General features: G+C 42.6%; 1 protein-coding gene and 1 long non-coding RNA gene across 8 annotated transcripts; one reads left to right on the top strand and one right to left on the bottom strand.

Annotated features, from left to right (window-relative positions):
- Positions 1 to 130: 130 nt before the first annotated feature.
- slc7a10a (solute carrier family 7 member 10a) lies at positions 131 to 22,002 on the bottom strand. 4 transcript variants are annotated; one of them, XM_035520790.2, is made up of 12 exons: positions 21,887 to 22,002; positions 21,551 to 21,709; positions 15,306 to 15,510; positions 14,410 to 14,561; positions 9,321 to 9,446; positions 6,068 to 6,221; positions 5,160 to 5,283; positions 4,773 to 4,876; positions 4,589 to 4,685; positions 3,944 to 4,093; positions 3,302 to 3,479; positions 131 to 2,785 (listed from the first exon to the last, which is right to left on the bottom strand). In XM_035520790.2, exons 2-12 carry the CDS (start codon positions 21,699 to 21,701, stop codon positions 2,688 to 2,690), a joined length of 1,539 nt encoding a protein of 512 aa, XP_035376683.1. In that variant the 5' UTR covers positions 21,702 to 21,709; positions 21,887 to 22,002; the 3' UTR covers positions 131 to 2,687. The 4 variants fall into 4 exon arrangements, with proteins under 4 accessions (XP_035376683.1, XP_026864732.1, XP_081562113.1 ...); XM_027008931.3 differs by lacking the exon at positions 21,887 to 22,002 and having other exon boundaries at positions 21,551 to 21,811; XM_081705987.1 differs by lacking the exons at positions 15,306 to 15,510; positions 21,887 to 22,002 and having other exon boundaries at positions 21,551 to 21,834.
- Positions 10,005 to 20,387, top strand: LOC113576696 (uncharacterized). Of its 4 annotated transcripts, XR_014119505.1 has the most exons (7): positions 10,005 to 10,208; positions 10,999 to 11,136; positions 11,896 to 11,925; positions 12,652 to 12,764; positions 14,383 to 14,495; positions 19,427 to 19,502; positions 20,183 to 20,387. It is a non-coding gene; the product is annotated as an uncharacterized LOC113576696 (long non-coding RNA). The 4 variants fall into 4 exon arrangements; XR_003410545.3 differs by lacking the exon at positions 12,652 to 12,764; XR_003410544.3 differs by lacking the exons at positions 11,896 to 11,925; positions 12,652 to 12,764.
- Positions 22,003 to 23,017: the final 1,015 nt, after the last annotated feature.

The following is a 23,017-nucleotide window of genomic DNA, read 5'->3' as shown; positions in this document are numbered from 1 at the left end:
GCAATAACAGTACAGTTCATCTGCACACTTGCAAGCCAGCCAGTATGCTCTGTTTTTCGCCCTTTGGCTTTTCGGACTTGGAGCAAGATCCCCAGCTTACAAAATAATCCTCTGTAAGTTGTCAAACATCAACGTTTACCCGAAGTCTTTTATTTTCAATAATTCTTGCACACAACATAACACTCATACTTTTTTATTCGGAAGTAAATTTAATATGCTTTTATTGTTATGCATGCACATCCTGTACATCTTTTACAAAAAAAGAAAAAGAATTTTTATAGCAAATATTATGAATGTCTTACACTCAATTTGTCTCGGGAATGGTGTCTTTCTTTTGGAGCTTTAAACAATATTTACACATCTTAAGTCTGCACTGTTGTGTGAATTTCAACAGTACTGTTAAGTGCTGCTAAGATGATGGGTGCATTAGAGTGGACACAGGCTGAGGCCACACTGAGAAGTGTCGCCTGGTCATTTCCTGCCATGTGCAGGTCTGAACAGCAGAGGGCGTGCAACTACTAGACTTAACCTCCAATAAATGGTCTCTAAAAAAACCCCCACTGGGTTCAGTCAGTCTGGGCTGTGAGATATTAGCAATAATTGACCTTCAGTTGGGTAGAGGATGCAAAGATCACTTTAGCTTATTGGTCTCCAGTCGGGATGTGACATGCAGGAGTGATCTAAGTGGCGCTGGGACCAGTTTAGGACCAGTATTTGACAACACTGCTGTAGTCTATAACAGTGGCCCTTTTCAGTTCCCATACACATTCCATTGCATGGCCAACGAACCATCAGAAAAGCACATATTGGTTACCTAAGTGCATTAGGGGGAACAAGGGCTATTCTGTGTTTGTTAAAGTACACTTCCATAAAAGTCTCTTTAAGAGTCAGTTACCCTTACTACAACAGAGACAGGGGCTTGGAATGGTGCAGTCTTTGTTTGGCAGTTCCAGTGGGGGGAGCAGTGTCTGTGATAAACACAGGTATGTTACCAGGATATTAGCCTTGCCATTTTAGAATGGAACGGTATGTTTTAAACATACCTTAATGTTTAAAACATCTGGTTGCATAGATCCGTTATGATGCATCATTCACTGAGCTTTGTTCACTAAACTATAACATCATATTAAAGTGACTAAGTGGTTATTTGTGCTCTGCACAAGTGCAATTTCTCTGAGAAGCACATGGCTGGATGTTTAGATTTTAAAGGCCTGGTTAGTTGAGCTCCCCCCACCAGTTACACACACACACATGCATGCACACACACATCAGGTGTCCTTAATACAAAACAAATTTTTTTTTAGTTCTATATCTCACAACAGAATACACAAAATGTTTATGAACCAGAAATGTCAGAACATAGCAGTTCCTGTTCTGACTACTAGTCTGAAAAGACAACTTGATGACCTGACAAAAACCAAAATGTAAATGTGCTCTTAAAAAAAAAAACATTTTGTTGGAAGTTAATGAAATTTAAATACACATAGATCATATTCAAAGTCGTTAATTAAAACACATATCTTGTTAAAGCCCAAAGCTGGAGCATGTATCCTACAGATAATGTGGTGGCAGACTACACGGTTAACATTTATACTAAATCTCATACTGTCATGATAAGGACTCCATATGCTATCCTTTAATATCTGACCATGATCCTACAAGCTGCAGTATATACTTGTCTCTACCTGTGACAATTAAGCATTTGCACCATTAAATTAGTAATTTTGTCCTCATACTACAACAGATTTGTTACAATAATAATATAATATACAATAGAGTATACAATATACAATAGAGTATATTACACAAACTATAATGTCCTGTCATTCACAAGTGACCCTAAAATGAGCTCAAATATGAACCAGGGGAAGTTACACTCATTTGCCAAGGTTGTTTGTGTGTTCATTAACAGTATTTGCCAACTAGGAGGCCTATATGTATTTGCTTTACTTGGCATCTTTACACATTACGCATTCTGGAAATGGTATGTCCTCTTGCATAGATTATAAGGATCCCTTCACTTATCCATTTGGTATGGATAAGATTTTTGTTATTTGAAATACCACTCACCATTTGCATTTCGGGCACAAACAACTTGAAGAACGCATATACTGCAAAAATATGTGTGTGCTTGCTTCTGTATATCATGATGAAATATCTATCTTTAGAAATGACACCATGTTTAAGGAATAGACAGAATGCTTTTAAGGACACCTGATACAGAGCTGAAACGTATTTGCTAACAATCCTCATTATAGACTTACACACACCATGTGACGCCACAGACGCTCTTACACTGCATGTCTGAATGTATGAATGGACTGAATGTCACAGAGCTAGGTCTCCTACACCACACACACACACACACACACACACACACTGCACAGGGGAGTACATGCACAGTGTGGTCTCTTGGCAGGAGTGATATCAGGGCGGAGGGAACTGGATTCTTCTGAAAAACGGAAGGTTTGCACGAGACAGAAATGGTGGGATTATTTGAAGAAAAAGACAAAATGCACTTACTCTGCCAGCAGTTCATGTCTACAGGCACTTAAAGCACAGTGGAGGAAGCATTATCCATATTGGGGGAAAGAAACACTGAACGGAACTCAGAAATGGCTTATTTTGCTTGTTTGTGTTTTTCAGAAACATAAAGTGGGGGATTTTCCCTGGAATGTTTGGAATGCTCAGAGATCAGACTTCTCCGTAAGAGGCTCTGTCTCGGAGGGGTCGTTCTGAGGGAACACGACGTAGCACAGCTTCTGACCCAGATACGTCACACGCTCTGATGTACACACACACACACACACACACACACACACACACACAAAAAAAAAAAGATTACAAAAAGTAACTCTACAAAGTAACATGCAATATCACAAAAGGTGACAGTCTGAAACATTAGAACACCACTGACATCTTAGGGTTATTTTGTGCTTAATTTGGTTAATGTCAACATAACACAGGGTTGTATTACAGTGTGAGAAGATGACGACTGCACACACAATTTTTTAATCCATAAGGAAGTCTGAGGCCTTGGCCATTTAATCTCAGTGTGTGTCTGATCACATGAAGAGCAGTAGGCAAGGATCTGTTTGGTGTTCGGACAGAGGAACCCCTGCTGCTCGCCCCATCCCACCAGAAAACACAGCTGACTGTAATCGTACTGGACCCTGATACTGACATGGCCTGGCTCGGATCCTATCCTGCCTGCGAAGCCCTGCCTTGTGGGCAGTGTGGGAATTTGGTTGAAGAAGCCTTGTGGGCAATGCGGGAGTTTGGTTGAAGAGGCCTCACTCACCCACGACCATGTAGATCCAGCGTGGCTTGTCTTCCCATTGCACTCCGATGAAGTAGATCGGCACACCGGTGAGCATGATGACTAGGCCCATGCCACACACCACAGGCTCGGAGTACAGACTAAAGCCTAGCAAGACTGCCCAAAATACCAGGTAACTGATGGGAATGAGTAAATTCACCTACACAGAAGGAGCGACAGAGAGCGAGAGAGAGAGAAGGGGAGAGAAGGCTAGAAGTTAATACTGCTGAACCATAAGCAAGCAAATCCCAGAACTCATAAAATGTGGATTAGAAAAGTAATGCTGAACCTCCCCACAGAGAAGCCAACTTACACCACACAGCTCTCAGGATCTCGTCCCCTGTCCTTTAAACTCATGGCTTCACCATAACATTTTTAGCATAAAATCTGACATTTTTTTAACCAAATATAATAAAATGATTTTTAAAAATATTTAAATAAATAAATACATTTAAAACAAATTTCAATATGAAGTTTTTACTATGCACGGATATTATTTCCATGAACCAAAGGCAAGCATATTCTATCTTGTCCAGACAATTCTTTTCTTTCACTAGTATCTAGTACTGTTAGTAAATCCTGTGCTAAGCAGGACAGAATGCAATCTTTGCCAGCTGGGTTTACCTTAATAGGTCTGACCAGTTTGGGTTTCTTCCAGCGATAGTACAGCAGGCCAGCGATGGTGACACCGTATGACAGGTAGTTTATAAAAGACACATAGTTGATCAGATTATGGGTCTCACCAATACAAAGAATCACTATGGTTGCAGTACACTGGGAGAGAAAGAAAAAAAAGAGAGCGAGAGAGAGAGAGAGAGAGAGAGAGACTGCTTACAGTGTAATAAAAATATGAACATCTCATCTCGTGTTTGCCTGCATTGTACTTTTGTGAAACTGTGTCTGTTTTGATTATGTGGGAGTATGTGTTTTGACTGTGTAGACAGGTGTGTTTTTGATTGTGTACATAGGTGTGTTTTTGATTGTGTACATAGGTGTGTTTTTGACTGTGTAGACAGGTGTGTTTTTGATTGTGTACATAGGTGTGTTTTTGACTGTGTAGACAGGTGTGTTTTTGATTGTGTACATATGTGTGTTTTTGACTGTGTAGACAGGTGTGTTTTTGATTGTGTACATAGGTGTGTTTTTGACTGTGTAGACAGCTGTGTTTTTGATTGTGTACATAGGTGTGTTTTTGACTGTGTAGACAGGTGTGTCTTAAAGCTGCGTAGTGGATCAGGGTCAGTCCCAGGTGTGTGAGGCATTTCTTACACAGACTAGGAGAGCTGGGATGGGCGTGCAGCTCTTTAGATGGATCATGGCAAGCAGATAGGGCAGGTGACCCTCTCTGGCTCCCGAGAAACACAGCCTGGGTGGCAAAGAACTTCCTTCAGCAGTCTGACGTGACAGCCTGATTACAGTCTGCACTCTGAGAATGCTCAGTTGTTGTTTTTACCTGGAGGACGTGAACAGGTAGCCATTGATCCCTCCAAATGTGGACAGAGCCACAGAGATAGGCATCACCCAGGAAAACATCCCCAGTAACTTCTCACCAAAGGTCTGCAAGTCACAGCGCACATGAGCGAACAACACACACTTAGATGGCTCCTATGTTCCTTGGATCTCCGCTGAACTACAGCAGAGTGGCCCGTTCTGCTCCTGGAGCTCCTCAGTTCAGCTTCGTTTGACAACACACTTGATTCAATTCATCAGTTCATTACTGGGTTCAGAACCATGTAACTGAACCAAGGAAAGTGATCAAACTCTGGCCCCTCCAACAGGAGTTGGACACACCTGATTAAACCAATCTGAGCTATGGAGTATGAGATCTGAGATCACTCACCACGGCAACGGCATTGGATGCAAGCAGCTCCTCGGGGGTCATGGAGGAGAAGTAGGCAATATTGGTGAGTGTGTACACTAGTGTAACCAGAGGAATAGAAATGTAGATTGCACGCGGCAGATTCCTACAAGCACGTACACACACACACATACACACACACACACACACACACACACACACACACACACACACAGGAGAAATATAGCTTGCATGTAAACTACATATATGTAGATACTACAAATGTATGGGCAAAAATTTGTGTGTTTTATTGTGTGTGTGTGTGTGTGTGTGTGTGTGTGTAGGTGTGAGAGTTAATGTGAATAAAAAGCAGGCAACTATTCTGCTGCGTTTTTAACATGACTTTTTATCAAGACATAACAGCCCCTTCTGACAGACTAAGGCAAGTCTGTTTATCAGACCATATTCTCCAGGAGCAAAATCATTAAATATTATCTACTTTACTTAATTATTTAAATGTAGCTTGCTGAGTAAATGGAAAAAATTTAGAATTTTGTATATACATATATATTTTGTATATAATAAGTAGTAGGGTGGCAGACATACAACCGGCATGAAACAGGCATGAAACAGGCATTTAACATGAAACAGTCAACAACATGTATGAGGTATAAGAAAGGTATGAAACAGGCATTTTACAGGTATGAAACAAGCATGAAACAGGCAGCTCTACTTCATTAATTCCACTTGCATACACAAAGAGTGTTCTATAGTCAGAAAAAGTAATTTGCAGAAAACCAAATGACCTCTAGGCATGAATAATAGGTTTTCAGGGCTACATTAATAACACAGATTTAAGAGACCCTAAGGGAGTGGGGCCTGGTCTTTGGGTGAAGGGGATGTGTAGAAGGAAGTCACAGTTTGGGACCAGACTGTGGTACATCACTCACCTGCGTGGCTCCACCACCTCCTCTGTGACATAGTTGAGGAAGTTCCAGCCGCTGAAGGCGAACGAGGCCTGCAGGAAAGCCAGGGCGATCTGGCCCACGGACGGCTCTCGGATGAACTCGAACGCTGCCTGGGGCTCCAGCGCATCGTAGTGCCCTGTGGAAGGAAGGGGTCCCAGAGAACAGCCGGATTTACGCTATAGTGCAGTAAACGTTTGGAATGGCACAATCTGGCTTTTATGGCACACCATAGCTGACTAGTGGAGAAAGTGAATAAAAAGCAGCACAGCAGTGTGTAGAGTCAGCGTGTGTGACATTTACAGAATTTATCTGACGCTTTTATTCAAAGCAACTTAAAATCATGGCTGAGTACAACTTGAGGGTTATGAAACTTGCTCAGGGGGCCAACAGTGGCAACTTGGTAGTGGTGGGGCTTGAACTGGCAACCTTTTGATTACAAGTGCCTGTATGAGTAGTATGTAGAGTCAAATAAAAAGCAGATTTCACTCAGTGTCTATAAGAGACATTACAGAAATACAGAAGAAAAGTCAGAGGCAGAAAAAGGCCTACACTAAGCAGTTTCTTCCTCTTAGAAACATTGATTTCACAAATCTTCACTTTTTTTTAACTCTCATATGTCAATAATCAACCTCTTATCTTTATCTGTTAGGATTATGTGCCTTTAATCTGCTCACCCCAGTGGTTGGTTAATGCTGTGCTGAAAGCCTCTTATGTCCAGAATAATTCTTCTAATGAGCAGCCCCTACATACTGACCCTACACACAGCCCCTACACACTGCCCCCACATGCAGCCCCTACACACAGCCCCTACATGCTGCCCCTACATGCTGCCCCTACACGCTGCCCCTACATACTGACCCTACACGCTGCCCCTACATACTGACCCTACACACTGTCCCTACACTCTGCCCCCACACGCAGCCCCTACACGCAGCCCCTACACACAGCCCCTACACGCTGACCCTACACATAGCCCCTACATGCAGCCCCTACACACAGCCCCTACACACTGACCCTACACATAGCCCCTACACGCTGACCCTACACATAGCCCCTACATGTAGCCCCTACACACAGCCCCTACACACTGACCCTACACATAGCCCCTACACGCTGACCCTACACATAGCCCCTACACACTGACTCTACACACTGCCCCTACACGCTGACCCTACACATAGCCCCTACACGCTGACCCTACACATAGCCCCTACACACTGACTCTACACACTGCCCCTACACGCTGACCCTACACATAGCCCCTACACACAGCTCCTACACACTGCCCTTACACACTAACCCTAAACACAGCCCCTACACAATGACCCTACACACAGCTCCTACACACTGACTCTACACACTGCTCCTACACACTGCCCCTACACACTGACTCTACACACTGCTCTTATACACTGCCCCTACACACTGACTCTACACACTGCTCTTATACACTGCCCCTACACACTGACTCTACATAGTGCTACTACACACTAACTCTACACACTGCTCCTGCACACAGCCCCTACACACTGCCCCTACACACTGACTCTACATAGTGCTACTACACACTGACTCTACACACTGCTCCTACACACTGACTCTACACACTGCTCTTACACACTGATTCTACACAGACTCTACACACTGCTCCTACACACTGACTCTACACACTGCCCCTCAAGCCCCTTCTGAACTTCTGCCTCTGTCTCTACTATTCTTTTCTTGTCACTTAGTTCTCTTCCCTCTCATTGTCGGGATTCCTGAAAACTGTTTTAAAATTTTTTTTTATTAGGAACAGTTCAAGAACACAATGAATATTTAGAAACACTTAGGGTCATTCCTGCATTCAGAAAATGTTTTTAGAATTTCTTCTGAATAAACCAATTAATAATACAATTATAACCTGTTTCTGATCTCTGATAACATTATTTGAGACTTCACTTGAAATATACAGCATCACAGAACTTCATGATATAGCTGTCTGACTGAAGCGCATCACAAGTCTGATTCATACTGTAACCATGACTATAGTGCTAAAGAGCATGTTGAGGCCATCTTGTACACATAAGCAGTTACCATGGTAACCCCCACCAAGCTGTAACTGTCTGCAGCAGCTATAAAATAACTTGTATTGGCAGCAATAAAAGGGACTCTCAGCCTTAATGGAGAGCTTTCCAAATATGTGGTAATGTGGAAAAAAACAGAAAATGACTCTTCTGTCAAAACTGGAAAGGCCACCAGGTGCCAGTAATTGTCTTATGTTGCTTGGAAAAGACCAGAGTAAGAGGCAACTGCAGCACTAGGAGCTGGTGGTGACACAGGTAGCACACCTTCATTCATATTACTCGGTTTACTGCGAACTGTGTAAAAATATTTGCCTTTGTAATACAGCTGTATTCTTTGCAATCACACAATTCAAATGATGGAAAGGTAACAGTTTTTTTTAATTATCTGAATAAATTAGAAACTTGAGCATTATATTAAAACTTTAATCTTTTATCCCAATGGGGAAAACACACAGGAAGAGAGAAACTTCACAAAGTTCTCAGGTCACATTGTAGGTGTTTGACTGACACTAACTCTGCAGCTGTGTGTGACAGTTTTCCCTTTGCACGCACGCACACACAGACAGACAGTACTGGCCCTCACTGAATATGATGGAGGAAAATTATTTTAATTTGTGTCATTTAAATTACTGGTGGCTATTAACTCACTTTGATAGTATAGGCAGAGTTAATTATATTTAACTCTTATGATTTAGCTCAGAAATAAATTATATTTCATTCATGGTTGATTTAAAAGGATACAGAATGTACATTAAAAAAGTCACTGATCATGAACAAGCCATTTATGAGTGCCATTTAACATATCCTTATCTCTAGAGAGAGAGAGAGAAATAGATCGAAGCTTCAGACTGCAGTGTTCCTTGTCTGTGTGGAGATACGTGCTTCACCCCACAGAGGGCAACCAGGGTCCAGTTATCATATCAACAAATGACAATGGTCATAGGAGTTCAGGAAAGATTAATCAGGAGAAAAAAACTGTTGATCCCACCCTAGCCGTGAAGTTCCTGCTGAGCTAATAATATTCATGTTACGGGTTCATTCAATAAAAGTAACATGGGCTATGTGGACTATAGCTATAGCTCTAAACCCTATGTGAACTACAGCAGGTTATCAAGAGGTTGCTTTGCTCACACACACACACACACACACACACACACACGCATACATACCTTTGCAAATTTGTACCATGCCCACTATTATAATGAGTACGAGGGCAAGCAGTTTTCCAATGGTGAAGAAATCCTGGATGCGTGTAGCCCAGCGAACACTGGAGCAGTTTACCCATGTCAGCAGCACTGTGCAGGAAGGAGACAGCAAGAGAGCAATTTAGACATTATTCACCTACGCAGACAGGAAATCACACACGCGCACACACATACGCATACATTCACATACACACAGACACATACACACATACATAAACTCATATCTGCCCACATGACATTTTTCTTACAAGCAGGCACACATATCCACACACATACAATGACTGTGTTTCTCCTGGTTCTCAGCTAAGGATCCATGTTAAAAACAAAATAAAAGCAATTTCCAACATGCTCACTGCTCCTTTCCAAAAGGAACAGAAGCCCCCCAAAAATCCCTGAATAACTACAGACTGTGCAAACACAGAGACTATAAATAAACAGGCCATTCGCTGCTTTCAGATGAGATCATTGTAATTACAGGGAGCTGCAGTTGAGAACTCTCTCTCTCTCTCTCTCTCCCTCTCTCTCTCTCTCCCCCTTTTGTCTGTCTCACGTTTTCGTCCAAGGCAATTTGACTGATGATTGTTGCTTGGAACTACAAAAGTGGAGTTACATGTTTCAGGACGGACATATCATACTGTGGCGCAGTAATGGAAACAGTGGGGCCGCATGGTTCAGATTTCAGAGAGTCACGTGTCTCATATGCTTCAGGGTGATGCGTTTCATATGCTGCAGTAACCTCAGCAGCTTGCACTGAACCTTACTCGCTCATTCCTACGGAGACTATTACCGGAGAAGGAAGTGAGATGTGGTCCTTTTTTCCAGACTCTGAATGGTTGTGGTGCCAGCATTTCTGTGAGTTCTTTTGCTGAGTGATGCTACTAGAGAATGGCAGCTCAATTTTTACACACATCAACATTACTAAGCAAACTAATAAAGCTTCTCAACTGCTTCCTGTCTGGACACTGGACATGTGACACGTGTGGTTAGATGGACACGCATGTGGGCCACTGCTGTTGTGTGTGTGTGTGTGTGTGCGCACGCACGCACGCATGTCCCTCCTGCATCCTGCCTTGCTTCACATGAGCTCCGGTGGAGATCCGGTGTGTGGCGCTCCGGAGGTCCGTCTCCAGGGTGGGCGGTGCCGTGCCTGCAGCAATGTAGCGCAGTACACTGGGTAGAGGGGAACCGGGGTCCCCCTTCTCATCCATCACTGCCTGGAGCAGCCCGCCCACCCACACACACTCCAGCGCGCAGCCCACTTAGCACACACTCTGCCCTCTCTAGAGGAAATGCCCTCAACCTGTTACAGCTGCTGGCACTTAGCCAAACAGGCGCACAGCTGAAAACAGCCTATACAGTAGAAAGGAAACAGTATCAAAAGACTCACTTGGGAGGGAATAATGCTTCACAGTGCATCGTAGGAGCACGCGGAGGTCCTTCTCGCTGCTATGTCTCTGGGACACACTGGACCGGATCATCTGCCAGCTTACTCTGTTTGCTTTCTTCCTCCTTTCGGATTTCACTCCGTTTGCTTGTGTTGTATCGCTACGTTATCAGCAGTGGCTAAATGGAGTCAAATGAACTCAAAGCTAATGAGAGGAGAATTTCAATGAAGCTCTGACTGCTCTGTTTTCCCTGCCAGGCCGAACGCACTCAGGCCAAACAGTGGAGAAGGGCTTCCCTCTGCTGCTAATTGACCCATAAAAGCAACAAAGGGAGGCCACTAATCCACAGCGAGGGGAGATTGGGACGGAATCTCGCCGTTTTACGGCTCCAGAAGGTGAGAGCCTGGACAGGGCCTTCACGTGCACAGCAGAACAATATCCGTTTGTTCCGAGTCCTTCCCAGCAGGGATTTGTCGGAATTCTAATGAACAGGATTGATAGTGTTGGATTATTGTTTTTTACATGGGAAGGAAGTAAAAAAAAAAACTACACTAAACTATCCCTAAACCAGAGCCTAGCGCCAGCAGTTTTCATGCAAGGTTGCTTACATTTCACAAAGAAAAATTATGTGCTTATGTGTATACTTATGTGTATACTTTCTGTCCAGTGGAAAATGACAAAGTTCTGTACAGAAACACTGCAGTTTGTCCAATAACTTCAGTTTAACATGCTCAAATCAGGAGTATGATGATAACACAGGTTGAGTCACTGTACGGATCTACAGGCGTTTTTGCAGTAGTGTGTGTGTGTGTGTGTGTGTGTGTGTGTGTGTGTGTGTGTGTGTGCAGATGCATGCATGCTGAGTGTGTGCATAGCACTGTTCCATTATCATTTCAAACACAGGTGTCAGGTGTTCCTATGGCACTGTAGACTGGTATGTGTGTAGAAGTGTATGTGTGTGTGTGTGTGTGTGTGTGTTTGCACAAATGCGCAGCAGTTCCACCACACCCACACTCACATGCCCACACACCCACACACACACTCACCCTCACCCTCACATACACAAGTACACATTCACACATATGCACACATGCACACACACATGTACACATATACACATCTACTTCTCTTTTTTTTTTCTTCACTTTTTACAGTTTTACAAGTTTTACAGTTCTTGGAAATATGTAAGTATTTATATATACAGTTACACACTGCCAGGTGGTGCTGCGGAACACAGAGTGTGAAGAAGTGTGCAGTTGTGTCATGTGCTAGGCTGAAGACGCTTGCGGTGATGTCCTTATTTGTCCATAAGACTGTGATGTTCCGGGCTGCTATCCCCAGCACTGACGGCACCTCATTTTTTCGGAGGCTTGTGTAGTAGCTTTGGGTGACAGCGTTCTGTCCATCTGGTCTGCTGGTGCTTGCTAGGCTTTGCTGTGGTTTTGTGTATTAGGGGGTTGTGTTTTGCTGTTCTCGTTCTTGGTGCAGCTGTGTTCTATCTAGAAATGTGGGAACTGTGTGTGTGTTTGTGTGAGTGTGTGTGTGTTTTGTGCAATCAGACTGCAGAAGGGTGACCTTGTGACATTTATTCAGAACATTCAGCAGGGGAGGGCAAAGCCCCCAGTCTGTCTCTGTCTCTCTCTCACGCACCCACACACATACACACACACAGACAGACAAACAAATAATCACACCGGGCAGAGCATGAAAGCAGGTCTAATCACAGCCACAGACTTAGATCCAATACAAACATTAGAAACAAGCTTCTATAGCCCATCCATTAAGTAAAACACACACACACACACACTTTGATGGATCAAAGAGGAAGAAGATGCAGTAAGAGTGAAGCTCACACTAAAACTGATTGTTCCAGTCTATTTCCTTGACTGTTTTTTTCCTGCCAATCAAAGGCAGGTCTGCAGATCTTAGTTGGCAGTACGACAGGAATCTCTCCTCTGGTCAGCAAACGGCGAGTAAATCTGAAGTCTGTAAGACCGGCTCTGTGGCAGTGAAATCTCGGCAGGTTAGTGCTACAGAGAGCTCAGCATTGGCGTTTCAGAATGCTGCCCTATGAACCTGACGAGCACCGGACTCTAGCTTCTCTTCTCCTCTGGGATGGCTTTAAGCCCACCAGAGACTGCAGTGCTTATGAAAAGGTGATTCTTCATCCCCCTCTACTAAGCCTTGACAGCGGATCTCCGCTTGGATTGGCCGAATTTAGCGTTGGTCATGATGCCCAACCTCCGTGTCCTCGTCGCTTAAATGGAGGTGGGGTTGCCGCGGCAATGGCCATGCCCCCCCAAAACAATGCACAATGCGGGCGTCACGCCCTCGGGCCTTCCACGCCTGGCACCATTATACAGTCTGATCCACTGCCACGTGAGGGTCAGGTGCCCCGACGCCATTGCAGTAACCCCAACCTTCTGCCCATTGTTCAGCATGCGCCCGACCCAATCCAGCCTTACATGACCCCAAACCTTTGCTGCGCGTACTATAGTTCCTAAACCAATATTCTCACTACTAACCCACTTTTAGCCATTTCAAGCACAGATCTGGACTAAATTGCCTTGATGTATATATGGAGGGCTCTTTTATGTTACATCATGTTGCGTTATTATTATCTGATGGTTAGGAGTCATGATGTGTAGCTCTTACATCATGTTACATCATGTTGCGTAATGTCATTGCCATCTGAAGGTTAGGAATCATATCATAATCTCTAAGTCTCACAGGTTGCTACTTTAAATAAGGGTCTAAGGAATCTGTCTGTCACACATAAAAGCCTTAAATAACAAATGTAAGGAATAAATTAAATCACCCCCCTCAAAAATTATGAAAAACTGCCTTTAAATCAGATGTGTTTAGGTGAATAAACAAATTAAGTTCCTGATATTTTGCTACACATCATGCACACTTTCACTACAATAAACATGTATAGAATGTATGACCCTTTTAATAATACTGGTGGATTTCTATCATAATGTATTATAATATTTTGTGAAATTGGGGAATTTTATTCACTTTTTGCCTTTACATTTTTTGTTGTATATATATATATATATATATATATATATATATATATATATATATATATATATATATATATATATATATGAATATATATATATAGTGAATAAAATTCCCCAATTTCACAAAATATTTTTATGGATTATATATATATATATATATATATATATATATATATATATATATATATATATATATATTAAAATCCATAAAAGGTGGGTGCTAGTAACTCTGCCAGTGACACTGAGGAAGTGGTAATTGGGGGGGGGGGGGGATTTGGCCATGCAGACGCAATCACACACACACCCTACACACCTTCTCATATGCTGCAGTCCAGAACACACAGACCAGTACCAGCTGAGTCACGAGGCAACTCCTCACACATACACACCCCCACCCTACACACCTTCTCATATGCTCCAGTCCAGAATACACATGCCCAAACCTGAGTCACGAGGCTGCCCCCACACACACACACACACACACACACACACACACACACACACACACGTCAGCAGTCTCTACCGAACTGGTTTAATCCTGAGCCATAAATATTCTGACACTGCCGTGTGCCAGCCTGAGTCTCTTATACAGCTGCCTTCATGTGCACACAGGGAGCTCACACAGGGCGGTGCACTCACGAATGCAGATGGTGGAGAGGAGGCGTGTGGCGATGTATGGAGGCAGGCAGTTGGGGAAAGCCGGCTGCAGCACGTAGTTGGAGAAGGTGAGGGCGATTACAGCCAGCGTGGTGGGGTACATGATCCACACTGCGCTCCATAGCAAAAGGAACCTGCCGTCACAAACACACGTGTTAAATCTTTGTAGTTTTTCACGGGTTTATCATAGACATTGGGAGCTATCTGACACAGTCTCCGAAAATTCACTATAAAACTGCAACACCTACCAGGACTAATGTTCTATGAATTAAACAGTATACAGCTGGCCTCCAGCCTGCTGCATGTGAACTACATTCCCCACAACTTTCCTGTCCATTCCAAATGCCCTATCTATTATATTCACCTGTGTCCTATGTCCAGTTAGTGGGCTATGTGTGTCCGGTGGGGGCCTGGTTATCTAACTGTGTCAGTCTCTCTGTAAGTTCTCGTTCAGCTTGTCTAGCGTTTGTGGTTCTTTGTACTTACCTTTGTTTGTGGTTTTGGACTCGTGTCTGGTTTTTGCTCTATTGCCTGTTCCTTTGTCTTTACTGCTACTGGACCTGGTGTATTTTTTGATGCTTTTTTTTTGGATTTCCCTGTGAGCACTTTCATTAAACTTGGCACCCTGAACCTGACAATGATTACTGTCTATATGCAGCAATATGTCCATATGAAGCAATTTAAGAGCACTTTTTAGCACTTTTTTTTTAGAATACTTTACCTAAAACAATGTAATCTATTTTTTTAAAATAAAATCACTTTGCAAAAACAAACAAACAAAAAACCCCACTAATGTACCAGGGTGAATCTGCTGAAGTATGTCATCCTATAATGTTGATAAAAACACCTACTGCTTGCACCAAGACGAGCACACATACCCTACCAGGCCCCCGAAGATCTCCGTCACATAGGAGTAATCACCCCCTGACTTTGGGATGGTGACGCCCAGCTCGGCATAGCACAGAGACCCCAGAGCACAGATGCCTCCACCCAGGACCCAGACGATCAGCGAGAAGCCCACGCTGCCAGCATGTTCTAGAACCCCCTTTGGAGAGATGAAGATACCTGAGCCAATGATGTTCCCTGTGGGGGGGGGGGAAAGGTTTTGACAATTACAAAACAAAACCTCTTCACATTGTTCCCACAAACAACATGAAAACTGAAATACTAGGTTGTGTTCTGTTGTTTTCTTATCTCCCTTGGGAAGTTAATTCTGTCCTTCCTATTTCAGAATATCTAAAGGACATTTGCCACAAGAATTGTTCCAGTGTGCTGTAGTTTATTTGTGACCAATGTTGAGTGTTTGATGCCATTGTTAACGGGAAAGTGAGAGCTTTGTCTCTCTCCCTCAGTCTCTTTGCCTCGCTCCTTCTCACTTGTAAACAGGCATATATTGTGTCCTCTGTGTCACTGCCTGTGTACCATGGCAAACCCTGCCTTAACAAAGCCATGCTGATGCCTTTTGAGGCAACATTTCCTACCTGTTAACACATCACTCAGTGGGCCAGCAAAATGAGAAAAAGACTGAAAATAAAACCAGGCATAAAGTCAACAGCGAGAGAGGTTGCGCAATCAGGATCAGAGTCCACGGTGAACAAACTCTGAACACACTGGTGAGGAACAGGTGGGTAGAATGGGCTTGTGAGTGAGTCTACTAACCCCTCTGCCCGAACAGCTCTGAACTGTAGTCTTTGTACTCTCAGGGGTGAACTCCAGACCTTCAGTTGTGTAGTCCTTTTGTTGGTTTAGTTTGCTAGTGGGCGAACATTGGCTTTGAGCTTGAGAAATATCTGTGATTATTTGTAGGCACTGGGACCCATGACAACTTCAGAAGAGTCAACAAAGCACAGTCTGGCATGCTAAGTCCAGATCTAAACTCACCACGCTTATAATATGGATAAACCTTGCATATGCAATACATTTCAAATATTTTATTTGTTTTGTATTTATATTGCGGGCCTTGGAGGTGGATGTAAAGTTGCCAGTTTACAAGGCAGATTGAGTAGCGTGCAGTGTCTCTTTTGGCCTTCAGAACGGCATTACTTTGATTAGGAATGGACTGTACAAAGTGCCAGGTGTGTGGTGCAGGAATGGTGTTTCCTGTGGACAGGACTGCATTGTGCAGTTGCTGCAAGCTGATTGACTGCAGTGTTGCTGTGAATAGCCCTGTCTACCTCATCCTGAAAATGCTCGAGATCTGATGACCTTACAGGCCACTGAAACAAGGAAAGCTCCCTGTCATCTTCCTGACAACACTGGCAGCTAACATGGTTTTCTCTCTCACTGGAGACAAAGTCTGTCAAGTTGTGAACCAGTGTGAGCTGTGACCCATCTATTTTTGTGCTTGATTCTCCTGATTCTCCTTTGACCCCTCTGTTTCCCAAGCTTTTTTATCCATAATCATTGCCTACCACTTTTCACAGTATCACCCAATTCTTGGTCAAACCTTGAAATGGTTATTTGTGAGACGTCCAGGAGAGAAATCGTCATGGAGATGCTAGAACTGGTACACCTAGCATCAACTAGTTTAAAGCCACTTGTGTTGCCTAGTCCAGTGCTTAACTGAACATAAACGTTTGAGACTCTGCCTGATTTAAACAGCACAACACAGTCTTATGACATAAGACATGTTGAAATGTCATATTTGTGTGAAGGTGGTGGTGTGTATGTAATAAACTCAGTATGCACGGTCTGAGCAAAGCATTTAGACCCTCGGGAAACTGTGACACTAAAAAACTATTTTGCCTCTTTTTGAATGGGATGAATCCCTGAACTTTGTAAACTCAGGGAACATGCAGGACAATACAGAAAATGTTTATATGAGACCAAACTAGAGTTTTAAACATTAAATTTTATATTACACATTTATATTATATAACACATTCAGCAATTCAAAAATTCAAATAAAAAATTGTAAGTAAGAAAAAACCAAACAAACAGAAAAAAATGTTACACTGCTCAAAAAACAGCTAAACTGATTGGACATGGTCTAGACTTGGTTCTAATACTCCAATGAGAATGTTGGTTTGATTGATTAATTGATTGATTGACTGATTGATTGCCTGCTGTCACAGACTCACTAGCTGGAAGGAGAATTAGTTTTTTATGCTGTATATGGAGGGCCCATTTCAGCCCTCTGAGCCTTTCAGATCTGTTGTAAGACACAGGGTGCGCCAGCTGAGTACGTGTTCACATTTTCTCAGATTACAAACTAAACGAGTCAGCAAGATCGGTTTTCACACAAAATAATTGCAGTGTAAAAGGATATCAAAGCCATTTATAATCTTGGTGATTCTAATCACTGTAAACACCTTGGTGATTGATAATCACCTTGGTAAAAATATATCTCAGTGACGATTGTCCATGTAAGATCATGCAGTGGTTTCACTAGATTAGTTTTATGCTATGTCTGGGGGAGCTGGGCTTGAATTGGTCCACTTCATCTAGTATATTTAAATCAAAGCAGCCGCGGGCAGTCTTGAGAGTCTGTTGTTGGCCACATTGCAAACAGTGTTGCTAATAACAACATCTGCCTCCTGCCAGTCGTGCCGCAAAAGATTTTGCTGACAACATCACTAAGGAGACCACAGCTGTTAGGCAAAACTGTTATTTATGCTATAGATCATATACACTATACACATTTTTATAATTGTACAAATGTGTAATGTACGAATTATTATAATTTTAGCTAATCAAATATAGAAGGCAATTCCATCATCATTTAATGTAACACAGGACACAGGACAGGTAACAGGACAGAGAACAGGACACAGGACAGAGAACAGGACACAGGACAGGTAACAGGAAATGGGACAGAGAACAGGACACAAGACAGGTAACAGGACACAGGACTTTCTTTGCTTTCCAAGCTGTGTCCTAGCAGCATGTCCTGGTTTGTTCTGGTTCGGTTCCACATAGGGAACTGACTACAGCTAAGTTCAGGAGTAAGAAATTCTCATGCACTACTTGGACTAAACATAATGTAAAGCATGGGCTGTCTGTTTCTTCTGTAATTCCACCCAGGGAGTTTTGCATTGCCACTGTCACCTCTGGCTTGCTCATTAGCGCCCTGGATCCATACGTTTATAAAGCTGTTTTGCGACAACTTGTGTTGTAAAAGCAGTTTCTTAGTAAATTTGACTTGACATTGTCTTGAAGTGACACTATTTTGCAATGCAATGACTATCTATCTATCTATCTATCTATCTATCTATCTATCTATCTATCTATCTATCTATGCCATGTATTTTATATATATATATATAAAATATATAACATGTATTATATATATATATATATATATATATATATATATATATATATATATATATATATATATATAACTTTTTTATTTATTTATTTATTTTGGATTACTTTATAACATGTATTTATAAAATCATTTCCATACATACATTATGGAATCCATTTTGCATGAATACATTTTATGCAAAATGGATTCCATAATGTATGTATGGAAATTATCTATCAGTCTTTATATGAACTGAGCCTTTTATATATGAACTGAGCCATACATTAGACAGACAGACAGACAAATGATAAGATTCCTCCCCAGTGTAATACACTGGTGCTAGAAGGGACCATTCAACCCCAGCGCTCAGGCCTTCCTGACCAGGTTTTTGAATAAAGGGCATGTTCTCATCTGGTATTTGTCCCCTAACCTGCTGCAGCTTAAAAGGTTATGATGAGGTTATGCTAGTTACGAGTGAGGTTACGTTAATTAACAGTAAAGCTACGAGTCTAAGGAACGCTCTGATCGGCTTGAGCTTTCTCAAAAAGCCTACCATGCTCTTGTCTTGTGTCAATATCATTCACTCAGAACGCCCCCCCCCCCCCAAAAAAAGTTACCAGAAATTAATAAGTAATTACATTCAAATTATAATGTTTGTCAAACATTGTTGCCACTCTGATATCAAAGAATGGCATATTATGCAAATGAGCTTTCTGACAAATCACAACTCATTTGAGATATTTTTTCCAGATAAATGTTCCAGATGGGAATTCCAGGTGAGCGATCCAGACGAGTGTTCCAGATAAGAGTTCAAATTATTGTCACGGTTAGTCCCTCCCAGCTTCCACGTTCCATGTTTTCCCTGTCTTGTGTATTTCAGTTCCATGCCGTAGTTTCGTTTTCTCCACCCCTCGTTTGATTGCTCACACCTGTCCCTCGTTTCTACCTTGTTAAGTTCATGTATTTAAACCCTGTCTTGTTGCCTGTGTCCTGGCTGTTCATTTAAAGTCTGTATATGCGTGCCTTTAAGTTTGTACTCCGTGCCTTTGTGTTTATGCTGGCCTTCGGGTTTCCTAGCCTTTGCTATAGCCTGCTTCCCCTGTTTGCCTTTGTGTGTTTTATTTGTTTAATCATGTATCCCCGTATTCTCCGTATTGGCTCTATGACCCTGGACTGCTTTAACGACTACGACTCTGGATTTGCCCCTAATAAATCTCGCTCTTTTCTGCAAATGCGTCCGCCTCCTCACCACTCTCCGTTACAATTATATTAATTCCAAATTACTTGATTCACATTTTGATCCACAGATGTACATTTTGGTCAAAATAATGCAAACCGAACATTTACGCATATCACATCAAACATTCACCCATGTCTTTAAATGTAACCTACTGAAAATGAACACAATTAACACAAATTGACACAGGTGTAATATTTTTTATCCATATTGCGTAGGTCTGGAATTAACCTTTCATGCTCATTAATCTTTCATCTTTTTAAGCACAGGAGTTTGTTTGAGAAACATAGGGAGAGGAAGACGCTGTTATTGATGGGTTTGAGCACTGTTACAAGACTGGCACCTCCCTCATCTCTGGATCACTGCTACATGAGCAGAGGCGTCCTTTCCGACGCAGACCTCACAATGCTGTCCGCCGCTACTGCATGTAATCCATCACTCACCGACAATAAATGTAACTATTTTATGGTTCCATTTTGGCTTTTGTTGACATCTGTAAGTACATGTTTTTGCAGTTCATTAGCCTGTCCTGTTGTGGATGGTAAGTGTGTGAACAAACTCAGACACACACTTTACTTCTGCTGGTGAAAACTTCAGAACTCATCAATATATACTAGTAGCAAAGGTTACACTCAGATGACCTTCATTTGGACCTTCTGGCACTGATGTTTTCAAATGTTGAAATTCTCTTTCTTGTCTTCTGTTGGCCTTATCTGAATGCTTTTGATGAAGGTCATCCACCAGTCCACTTTCATTAACCCACCAAGATACACACACGCATACACACTTTGACTCTCCATATTCCAGTATTGGAAGAGGAGGGAGAAAGACTAAAGTCCTTGCCTTTGGTTTCTGTAGGATGTGATTGACACAAGGCAGATCTGAGGAAAATTACGTGTTACAAAAAATGTTACCAGCTTTTTGTAGGACTCGAAGATGTAAAACATCATCCAACAACCGTATCAAATTAACTCCTTGGGATACTGTAAATGACTCCGAGAAGATTATAAATCAGTAAACCACGCTGAAGTCCATATGTCTGCGAAATTTGCGTTGACAGATAGTACCACATGGCGTCCGCTTACTGCTCTGCAAAAATGAGTATAGCGTGGCACCACGTGCTCCTCTTAAGTTCCTCTTAATTTACATTGGGGAAAAATAGCATAAGTCGGACTAATGTGTAATTGAATAAAGTACAGTAGTGATCTGAATTTAAGTTATCATCTTTATTCTTCACCCGACCAGGACTGTACAGTTAAGAGAGTCAATGGCGAGTGCATTACAGCCACGTAGGCTCCTCACGAAGTACAGTTCCTCCTTAATGATGCAATCTACGCGCGGATGAGAGGAGAGGAAACGCGGGAAACCAACTAACGTTACTGGGCAACCTTTCGTGATTACATCGTTACGGTTCCACTAATAACTACCACATAGTCCTGTTGTAACGCAGATACAGTGTTTCCTCCCGGCTGTGAAGTTGGCGCTCCCTTTGTTCTATACCTGTCGCAGCCGGGCAGCTGTCAGCTCACGGGTGTCCACGGTACAGTAACAGCCAAACAACCGGGGGTAAAGTTTACAGAAGCAATAAAAGGCTGGAAAACAGAGGTAAACTAAAGAAAACAAACGACTACGCTTACCTATGATAATAGCGCAGGCACTCAATAAACCGATTTCCTTTTTTAATGTGACTCTCTCCTTTGATTCCCTTTTGTTTTTGCCAGAATCCGATATCCTCCGTTCCGCGCCAGAGTCCGTCTTCGCCCGGTTCCTCCCGTTCGCCTCGTCCATCTCTGCGACTGTTTAAAAAACATTCAACAGCTTCGGAATGCGCGTTCGCTCTCATATACCGAGCTGATGCGCGGCGGGTTACGGCGCATGCGTTAATGTTTTGGTCCCTGACGTTAAGCAACAGACAGCGGTGGAGCGGTTGGTCACATGCTGGGGCACGAACCTAACGCCCACCTGTGGCCCACCTGCACAGCCTTCTCAGGCCCTGCGCATCTGCGGATCCGTGAATGCACGCTGGTGTGCTGGACTTCAGTTCATTACTGCTTCTGAAAGTTGTACTACATGGAGTTTTATATATAGAGAGTTTGAAATACGCAGTGTTTGTTGTTAAAAGCTAAGTGGTCAAAGGCTTAATTATAAATTAAATTCCCAGTGTAACATGCAAGGTAGGGCTGTTATGCCATCAATGTCTCTGTGTGTGTGTGTGTGTGTGTGCGCTTGCGTGTTCCCATGCCCATCATGCCCACACACATGCTGTACTATCATTAGTCACTGCAGATGACATGTTATAATATTAGTGTTTCACAACTTATTGACGGCCCTTCTCTCAATCTATATTTATGCTACCTTTTGCCTCTATTATACTACAGCTTATAACAATGAGGAAACCAGAGTCAGTCTGTAAGAAGTAAAAGTGCTCAGTTAAAAGTTCTCCAAGAGTAGTAGAGTACAATGCTCACAACTGCATGGGGAAAAAAAGGAATGACTCGTGAGTAAGGTGTGGTATTTTTAGAATACACACTAATTAAGGACGGACGTGTTGAGAACTCTGGGGTAGCAGAGACTTGGACACGGCATAGTTGTGACGGACCTGACGGCTGAACTGCAGGTGGAGGTCGGGAGCTCCAGAAGGTGGGTAACACATTTATGTGTTTGTTGTAATGGGGAGGTATTGCACTGGGTCCACACACAGCACCTTATGATTGATGAGACTACAAAACCATACTGTATACTGTCCAAACTCTCCAAGCAGTGAACTCTCTTAATAGCTTTGACCTGCTTGACCTGTGCGTGAGCGTTTGTCAGTCCCACACACTGAAACATTCTGTTACAATACTGACAGACAGATGGAGAAATGCTGCATTATGATGAGGTAAGCATAATCAAGACTGCTCTAATTGTGCATTATGAAAAATGACTAAAACTGTAGTTAGTACCAAAACCAGAATGAAGCCACTTCACTCTTTTCATTCACACTCCTGCCTTACACTGAAACTGATGGTTGGTCTTTTTAGCCTGTTAAAGTGTTGTTGATCATAACTTGGTGCAAAGGTTTGAATCTGTTACATACAGTTATGCCCTATGACTCTATGACT

The sequence above is a fragment of the Electrophorus electricus genome, chromosome 23 (genome assembly GCF_041902795.1).
Source record: "Electrophorus electricus isolate QZ-2024a chromosome 23, ASM4190279v1, whole genome shotgun sequence".
In the NCBI taxonomy this organism is placed as follows: domain Eukaryota; kingdom Metazoa; phylum Chordata; class Actinopteri; order Gymnotiformes; family Gymnotidae; genus Electrophorus; species Electrophorus electricus.
This window is presented reverse-complemented; position numbering and strand designations above follow the sequence as displayed.

Bases quoted from the DNA above. Each gene is read 5' to 3' on its own strand.
- slc7a10a (XM_035520790.2), bottom strand. From the start codon at position 21,701: ATGGACGAGGCGAACGGGAGGAACCGGGCGAAGACGGACTCTGGCGCG. The intron at 5,284-6,067 runs GTGAGTGATGTA...ACGTGCTTGTAG, and splicing joins GAGGTGGTGGAGCCACGCAG to GAATCTGCCGCGTGCAATCT. The intron at 4,686-4,772 runs GTAAAAACAACA...TTTGCCACCCAG, and splicing joins TACCTGTTCACGTCCTCCAG to GCTGTGTTTCTCGGGAGCCA.